Source organism: Tasmannia lanceolata, unplaced genomic scaffold (genome assembly GCF_043159265.1).
Source record: "Tasmannia lanceolata isolate RefF3 unplaced genomic scaffold, GAP_Taslan_0.1 ptg000015l, whole genome shotgun sequence".
Lineage (NCBI taxonomy): Eukaryota > Viridiplantae > Streptophyta > Magnoliopsida > Canellales > Winteraceae > Tasmannia > Tasmannia lanceolata.
Genome location: NW_027518692.1, coordinates 37,867,952 through 37,877,500, shown reverse-complemented (window position 1 = coordinate 37,877,500; position 9,549 = coordinate 37,867,952). Strand labels below are relative to the sequence as shown.

General features: G+C 35.7%; 1 protein-coding gene across 1 annotated transcript; it reads left to right on the top strand.

Moving 5' to 3' along the window:
- Window positions 1–3,255: 3,255 nt before the first annotated feature.
- On the top strand, window positions 3,256–8,372 carry LOC143847090 (lipid phosphate phosphatase delta-like). The gene is made up of 8 exons (XM_077355768.1): window positions 3,256–3,551; window positions 3,653–3,748; window positions 4,245–4,319; window positions 4,424–4,554; window positions 4,677–4,780; window positions 4,890–5,018; window positions 5,167–5,282; window positions 7,731–8,372. The coding sequence occupies exons 1-8, from the start codon at window positions 3,387–3,389 to the stop codon at window positions 8,139–8,141; spliced, it is 1,227 nt and encodes a 408-aa protein (XP_077211883.1). The 5' UTR covers window positions 3,256–3,386; the 3' UTR covers window positions 8,142–8,372.
- The last annotated feature ends 1,177 nt before the right edge of the window (window positions 8,373–9,549 follow it).

Genomic DNA, 9,549 nt, shown 5'->3' with positions numbered 1-9,549 from the left:
AACCTTAAAAATGACGATTCATTTTAATCAGTTTTCAACTTTTTTTATTAAAAAATAATATGGCTATGATAAGTAATATATTGAAAATTTTAATAGGTAAAGTACTATAATATTTTACTTCCATTTAAGAAACTTACTTGAGGATGAGTAAAACTCAAAATATGTGGTAAGTGTAAAGTTGTGGTCATAGTATTCAAGAAAAAAGATAAAAGAGATTTAAAAGTGTCTTAGAGAATCCTGAAGTATTGGAATCCGAGATGTGTTCTATACGGATTCTTCGCCCATTTAGAAGAATTCATGTAACATGGCAAATGAGCAGTGCTAAAAGCATCCTAATTTGGAAATGGGAACATCATTTTAATGACATTTGATCGAATATCATAGCCTCGTAGTTCAGCTAAATGAGCAGTGAGGTTGAATTGAATGATGCTAACAAATAAATCTATATCTGCATGAATGTTATACTTTGGTGCCACTTTCTCTTCAAAATTTCATTGCCCGAAAACGTGTTGAGTTGTAAAGTAACTATTTCACCTCTTTCCCATTGCCACTTCCTGCTGCTCTGAGTAGGTCAGACTTTAATCTGGCTTGGCTAAGGCCCTGTTCGTTTAAGATTATGACAACCGATTGTGGGTGCCAAAACTATTATTGGACTCAAATTTAAACGTACTTTTGATTCCAATAATCGATTTGGCACCCACAATCGGTTGTCATAATCTTAAACAAACATGGCCTAAATGGATGTCGGCTCATGTATTGAAGATAATCGAGACAGTTAAAATTTTATCAAGCTGCAGTTGTTATATATGTATAACATTAATTGCCTGTTTTTCTACAAGTAAATATATAGAATTTAGTCTTATTAAATGTAAGCTATGTTATTTCTACTGAGCGTTTTTTTCCCAGGTTAGATTTAGTGGGAGCTCTTGATTGGAAGAAGGTGGTACAGGAAGGTGAGGGATGGTGACTTATCAGTTGTATATGGCTACATGCTAGAGTTATCCATTTACTTGCTAATATTGTGAGCCTTTTATTCATAGGCGCAGATTAGTCGTTGAAAGAGATGTGCATGCCGTGAGGGACACTCATGGCAACCCAGTGGCGAAGAGAAAAGAGGGGAGAGGAAGGAGAGTAGAGACTTTTTGGTTACTTGTTCTCTTTTTCTCTGTTAAGAGTGATGGGTAGTGGGATTTTACTCAGCTCGTGTTTGTTTTGCAGGAATTTTATGGACAAGTTTGTAAAGAAAAATCATTTCTAAAATTAATTTCCTACCTTTTTTTTCTCATGAAAAAAGATATCTCAACTTAAAGAGGAATGATAGATGCAAGGGCCCTCTTTATGCAAGGGCCAGAGAAGGGCCCCTGAATAGATCCACATCATTAAGTGCAACCCTCAGTTTCTCAACCGACTTTAAAAATGACGTGGATCTATTCAAGGGCCCTTCTTTAGCCCTCGCATAAAGAGGGCCCTTGCATCTATCACTCCTCTAACTTATAACAACACTATTCAATATTTATTTAAAGGGATCTTCAATTTATAATAATATTCCTCTAAATTAACTATAATCATATCATTTCCCTCTATGTCATGAAAAAGAAATCCTAAGAAAAAAATTTCCATCAGAAAGCTACAACTGTCTCTACATCAGTATGTCTTCTCCTTTTTCTAATTGGAAAATTTGTAAAGAATAAAAAATTTCAACTACACCCAAAATTTGTCTTCCTCTTCCCTTGGAACTCCCTCCCTCCCTCTGTTTCGACACTTACAAAGCACCAACATTATTCATGCTTTTATTACTAAATTTTGATAAGGTAAAAATAGAACCAGAGCATTGAAATATAAGATATTTTATGGTTAAAGAGAAATTCACATCTATAATGTATTGAATAGCTAATAGATATACAGAAATTTAACTATTTATAAGACAATTAATGTTTATTAAAAATTCACATGTATTAAGTATTTAATAGTTACCAAAACTTTACATTTATAAGATTTTAAATCACCTACGCCCCCATCGAGTTTTGATTTATAAATTATATAAGAGCGGTGGTAGACTAAAGGGCGCCCTTGGAAAAACCAGTTACAAGCAAGGTTTAAAATTTCGGTTTCGGTACCGGTTTCGGACCTTGAAATTTCAAATTTTCAAAATTTCGGTTGAAATTTCGGTGAAATATTAAATTAATATTTAAAAAAACAGATTTTTTGTGTCAAATTTCAGAAAAACCGAAATTTCAACCGAAATTCCAAAATTTCGGCCGAAATAAATGACCATTTCGGTTTTGTGTGGTTTCGGTGTCGGTCTCCACCGAAATTTAAAACCATGGTTACAAGTGCGCCCTCGTTGGTCCATGGCAAGGAAGTGGGCACAAAAAAGTAGGAAAGTGACATTGACAACCATAACCATAAACACACTTTCTTGCTATGGACCAATAAGGGGTGCCTTCGTAACTGGTTTTTTGCAAGGGCGCCCTTCATTCTATTATATTTAAAAGGTTTTAAATAACTATAGAGAAATTTAATTTTTTAAGATATTTAATAGCTATAAAAAATGACAATTATAAGGTATTCAAAAGTTACCAAAAACTTTACATTGATAAGATTTTAAATAACGTAAGGCCTCCAATGTTTTGATTTATACATTATTTAATAGTTAAAGAAAACTTTATATTTATAAGGTTTTAAATAACCTCTCCACCACGCAAGTTTTCTCATGTAACTGAGTTCACCGTATTAAAACTTAGTGGGGCCATATAATTGGGTGATCTAGACCGTTCAGACGTTGAGCACCAACGTAGATAAGCCTCGCCTTAAAACTTTTATACATAAGATGATCCTAACCCTCCGATCTATAGAAGTTAAAATGGACGGTATAGAAACCTCCAAATACTTTTCTATTTTCAACTTTGCAGAAGTCCAAATGGTATGTCGGCAGAATCAAGACTATTGGACCCTGGTCATTTGTAGGTCCGGCGGCCGGCAGGGTCCTCTCAAAGAAAATAAGAGCAAAAAATAAATAAACACAATTTTATCTGGCTATTGATATTTACACTACCATATTTTGGTAACTGCACTACCTCCCCTTGTCTTTTAAGTTTAAGCAGCTGTCAAAGGTTATCACAATTCCAAAAACAGCTCTCACATGCTAATTAAAAAGGAAACGACAAGGTGAGTTAGTGCAATTAATAAAACATGGTAGTGCCAATATCCGTTCTCTGTTTCTCTTAGAATGCATAGATTTTTAAGAGAAATATAAAATGCAAATGGCAAAAGAAGGAATGGTGTGGTCAGCATTCACCACCCTCCCCAAAACCCGGAATTTGTTTTTGACATATTTTCAAAAATAGAGGAAAAAAAACAGAGAATTTCTCTCAATCCCATTGAAGATGATGGAAACTATCCCTCTGTGGCAAATTCTCTCTCTTTCTGGCATCCTGTTTTGGATTTTCATTTCCTCAGTTTCCAATCTAACCCAAAAGGCCAGATCTTTTATCCAACCATCCATCACCCACCATGTTGTTATGGGCACTCCCTTCATCCTTCAGATCCAGGTAAGTAAAACCCATATCACCATTTCTCTTAATTTTGATTTTTGTTACCAATTTTTATATATTTTATGAGATTTTGCCATTTTGGGGATTGTTTCTTGCAGAGGTTCCAGAATGGATTGTTGGATGGTTTTTTCTCTTTACTCTCATGTGGGGTCTCTGTGTCATTTTACACTGCTTTCCTTCCTGTGCTTTTTTGGGTATGTCTCTCTTTTTTTTTCTTTACTTTGATTATCATGCTTGAATTTACATATTGATGAGATATGTGCATATAATTATGGTGCTTATGGGGTAGTTGTATGTAGTTATTATGTAGTTGTGGGAATGTGCTTTAGGGTTATGGGTGTTGGTTATTGCTATGTGCAATGTAAGTGGGTGAATAGGGTAGTGTAGTGATATGGCAATCCTTTGTGCTTGTATTTAAGAAGTTATATCTTAATGAAAATGAATAGAATTTTGCAGCAAGAAAAAAATGGAACTTATTTTTCAGGAGAGTTATTGTTCCTCTTGAATTGAACCATTAAGAGGTTCGGTTGCCTCGAATCAACCTCCCCCCCCCCCCCCCCCCTTTTATCTTTTCTTTGTTCATTTGTGTTATGGCTAATTAGGCACATAACATGGTGTTCATTTAAGTTTGGGGTTTTGTGGTTTGTAGGTATTTCAATGCTATCTTGATTGTTCTTGTATCATTTGTAGAGTGGGCATAGTAAATTGGCTAGGCAGATGACCTTGTTGATGGCTTTCTGTGATTATTTAGGGAGTGCTATTAAGGTACTTTCTTTTCTATAATGGGGTGTTTATTTGTTACATTTTTCTTCTTTTGTATCCAATGGATGTTATAATATTGCTTCTTTGGGTGTTTCTTTTGGTGATAGGATTTAGTATCAGCTCCAAGACCCACTTCACCGCCAGTTAGGAGAGTAACGGCTACTAAAGATGAGAAAGAAAATGCGTTGGAATATGGATTGCCTTCTTCTCACACTCTTAACACAGTTTGCCTCTCAGGGTATCTTCTAGATTCTTCTATTTGGTTCCTTTCATTTTCCGTCCTCCTTGTATCATAATTGGACTGTGGTAATCATAATGAGTAGTAAAATATTTCCATATGTGAATTTGAGGGTATTGCAGTTATCTGTTGCACTATGTTCTTGCAAACAACCCTGAAACCAATGGTGTTGTAATCTTGGCTGGAATTTCCATGGTTTGCTTGCTTGTAGGGCTGATTGGCTTTGGTGGGTTCGTAATCTCTGTTTTTATATGTGAATTTCTCTGTCAAGATGTTTGCAGTTTCTTTGTGTTCTTGCTTACCATTTCTAAGTTGAAATTTGGTTTTTGTTTTAGGAAGAATTTACCTTGGCATGCACAGTGTGATCGATGTCTTAGGTGGACTTGTTGTTGGGCTTGTGATCCTTTGGTTTTGGATTTTGGTTCATGATTATGTCGACAGTTTTGTCATCTCTGGACAGAATGGTATGTGTATTGGGAGCTCTCTACTTGCTCTATATGGATTTTTTTATTGATAAAATGTATCTTTTGATCAATGATGAGAATTGTTGCTCCTATTTGAGTTGTTTTCTTTCATTTATGTTGTTACATTGTTTCTTACTTTGTGTTGCAGTTACATCCTTCTCGGCCTGCCTTTCTTTCTTATTGCTCTTTGCCTATCCAACACCAGAGCTTCCAACTCCAAGCTTTGAGTCTCACGCAGCCTTTAGTGGTGTTGCCTTGGGAATAGTAAGCTCAAAAAGTCTCACAATTTCTAGATCAAAGGAAACATGCTGCTTATCATCAATTTTATGAATTCCCTCACCTTTTTTTTTAAATGGCAAATAGTATTAGGAAATTTGATTTAACATTTTTTAAGATCTATTACACTGATGCTTGGAGCAGTTTTTCTCATATCCAGATTTTTCAGCACAATTGACAATATGCAACTTTGAGAGATACCTCTTGACAACATTAGACAAATTTGAAAAGGCTTGTTAAAAAAAATCAGATAGTTCTTCTTGCTCCCTTGAAACGGAAACGAAAATGAGAAGTAGAGAAGAAATATTTAGATTTAGATTGTATCGAAGCTCCAGAGAGACTAGATTTAGTAATGCAACCTATATTACATCTATGGCTTGGATTTGGGTTTTTTATTTTATGTGAAAAGATATATGAGAATTGCTTTGTGAACAAAAACATTAATGATTTTCCAAAACACAAAATAAAAGAAGGAGCTACCTACAGAAAATAAAACAAAGACCTGTGAGTAACGAGTGATTACTGATTGGCCATGTGACTCAAACTGGAGACATGATCATTCATTGAACCTTCAGCTCAAAGTAGATTGGGTCATAATTTATTTAATGCAAACCATTAGACATAGTAAGAATCGATGTAACAAGTCAAAACTGGCATGCTCCAAATGAAGCTTACCGATTAAATGAAAATATCTGAACATGCTAACGATTCAAAATGCACATTTCTGATCTTGATGTCTTGAAATTTACGGCAATTGTTGACAAACTTTTTATTGCTTCTCTTGATTGGGAATCAAAAGTTGGCATCTTGTTTTGTCATCATAAGATATTATCTTATCTCATACTACACATCATGCATGAATACCATTGTTATATTATGGTATTGATGTTGCATAGAGAAATCAAAGTCTAATCTAGTAACAATAGCATGTTAGAGTATTCATATTTGCAAAATGTATCTTAGAATATTAGTCCCTAGTAGGTGGTGTGCCATAAATGTAGTTCTTTCATTTGTGTGCAATAGCATGATTCTGTTAAATTGATCTTTCTAGAAGGTGGTTTGGGGGAAAAAGTGATGTTCAGTTTTAGCGACTAATAGAGAGAAAGAAACAGAGTCCTTAGCCAACTAGAGAATGATAGCGTGCAAATAATTGTGATAAAACTGAATGGAAACATACTTTTTTTTTTTGTATCTTTATTAGAGGCAACTTAAAACTTGTATACCTAAGTGGGATGTCTAAAGAACCATATTTTTCAACTCAAAGTGTCTAGAGCGAGATTCAAACAATTTGGGGGTCATGCCGTGGTTCTTATATGGAGCCTCACGCTAGTAATGGCTTGTTGTTCCTGAGAACCACAAAAGAGCTTCAGGACAGTGCACGAGTTGTACTTGCAAGAAAAGATTCTTTCTTGCATTTATTTGATCTTCCAAGAGATGCTTTACCATCAAAAGGTTTATAGAAGCTCAAGAAAGTGTTACTCAACACAGCGAAGAATGTGGGTTGCAATATGACTGTTTTATCAGAGAGAAAAATATCAATCCCTTCGATGACCTGATGCTAGGGATGCAGAGGAAAGTGGGAAGCAGCTAGGAAAGGTAGATAACCATTCTATCTCAAGTTGTTTGCAAGTTTGAACCTAGAGTAAGATTATCTTAGCATTCAACTGGAATGTTAGTTCACATTTTTTTCTATTCGCGTATATCATGAGACGATGTTGCTAACTCGGTGGGAAATGAGGTTTTTCATATGATTGTGGGGCAATCTCTGCCTCTAGTATACTTTTATTTCTTGTTGTTTCCAATAATTCTTCCGTTATCTTTCAAAATGAAAAAAAAATTTGATTGCAGCTTTCATACCCAAAGATGACGAGATAATTATAGTTATGAATTTTTACTTGTAATATCTTTAGAGGAATGCTAAACTCACAGGAGCCCTTTCAAAAAAAACAGGTACAAGGGCTCTCCCACTTGTCAATATCCATTTGTGACATTTATGATTGTAAATTTTTTACCATCATAAATGGAAATTGACCGATGGGAGAGCCCTTGTCCCCTTTTTTGCAAGGGCTCCTGTGAGTCTAGCATTCTTCATATCTTTATCAAGTTCCATTTGCTATTACAACTTCGATTAAAGAAGTCATGCGGTTTAGCTACATGCTCTGTTTGTAGATTCCCTTTGAATTTAGGGTGAACAAGGACCTTCCAATTAAAAGGACAAAAAATGAAACACAGATTATAATATGTTATTACATGAATATCACTCTTCACTGACATCAAAAAACCATTCTTTTGTTGTTATTACATGAATATCACTATTTTCTAGATGGAAGATCCTTTCTTTTCTTTTAGATGCTAGATGGGCTAACTTATTTCCCAGATTTGGGTTGCTGCACTTGTTTATAGAATGGAATGTTTTCCTTTTCCGCTGTTCTATAGGTTAGCGGAGTCCAGCAAACTTACTTTCAGTTTCACCATTACAACGTTCCACGTATCTTTAGCCAGCAACTCACCCTTCCAATTTTCATGGGAAGGACATTTGTGGGCATTCCTACAATTCTGATTGTAAAGTTTTGCAGCAAGACACTCTCTAAATGGATACTCCCTGTAGTATGTAACACTTTGGGCATCCCCATAAGCTCGTCATCCTACATCCCGGCACTGAAAGAGTCTTCCAGCAGTGAAAAAAAGTGTGGGAGCAAGCAATTTGGTTATCCCCAGAGGATGCTCTTCTTCTCCTCTCAGGTGTCCTACGATGTCGATACTGGCATAAGGTTTCTTCAGTATGCTGGACTTGCGTGGTCAGTAGTCGACTTGGTTCCATCTATCTTTACTCACCTGAGGTTGTAGCAGGATTCCCAGGTTGAGGTTGATTGATTGTACCCTACTTACCTATAAGTCTTTTCATATATGCAGTCTATAGTTTGTAATGGGAATTATTCTTTTTTTTGTAAGTTTTTAAGTGTAATGTGTATGCTTAGTCTTAGTTCTGCTTTGGAGCCATCCTTACAACTTTTGGGTTGGAGGTGAATGTGGTTTTAATGAGAATGGAAGAGATGGAGAAAGTCTGTTTGGATTGGAGCTTAATGTTGTTTGAACTTGCCATCCCAACCATTAAAACATCAGGAAGGCTTCTGCCCATTCAATCTGGTCCACTGGCTTGCATTTTTGTAGCCAAATATTTGCAGGTGGTTAGGATTGTTTTGATTGGAGGCATCTTCACATTTGTCCCACCAGAGCAAAGGTCCAGATCATCCTGAAATCATCATCTGGTGGGCCCAAAGTGCATAATAAAGTAGAGATAACTGCATCTTAAAGTATCAGCCAAGCTTATTTATATGCTAGTGCCATAGACCCAATCATATTCACTCCACAAATAATTTAGGGAAATGATATTTGCACAACCATATTTTGATATTTTCAGAAACCATCTTGTCTTTTAGTAATTAAAGGAGAGAGAGAGAGAGACATGGGGAGTCGATTGAAGATATTTGGGAGTCGATTTCTCACTGCCCTTAAAGACATGTCAAAAGATTTTTACATTTCCCAAAAAGCTCTCACGAGCCGATTAAAGAAGAAGACAGCTGGGTTTGTGCAAATATCAAAATATGGCTATGGTTCCCATAATTTATTGTTCATGCGGACGATATGCCACTGAAGCCCCACTTGATAATCTCTCTCCTCTTTTTCACGAAAAAAAAAATGAAATTAAAAGTATATGCAACGAGAGAGCATCTAGTCCATTTTGCAAAACCCATTTCATAGTCATAGAAGAGGGATTTGCTAGGGATCATGCATTTTGCAGAGCGTTTGTTGCATGAGAGAGCAGCCACATCAGATGAATTAAATTAATAAGACAAAACCTGAGGACACGCTGCAGCTCTCATGCAACAGACGCACAGCCAAATGCCTTCTGATATGGTCCCTAGCAAAACCCAACAAGGGATTTGCATTAAAACGTGAGAACTTATATAGTTGAGCTCATCCAAATACATAGGCTCCACTATAGTTTTTACTGTGTATTTCCACAAAAATAAAAGCTCGACCACTGTAATTTTTCTTAGAATGTCATTGATGGACTACTGACTTTGGCATTACCATGTTTGGATAATTGCACCAACCCATCTTGTCTTTTATTTTTAAAACTCTTTTAAAAAGGTTATAACAGTTCCCAACAAGCTCTTAGAAGCCAATTATAAAAGAAATGACAAGCTGAATTTGTACAATTTTCAATATAAATTCCTAGAGATTTCAACCC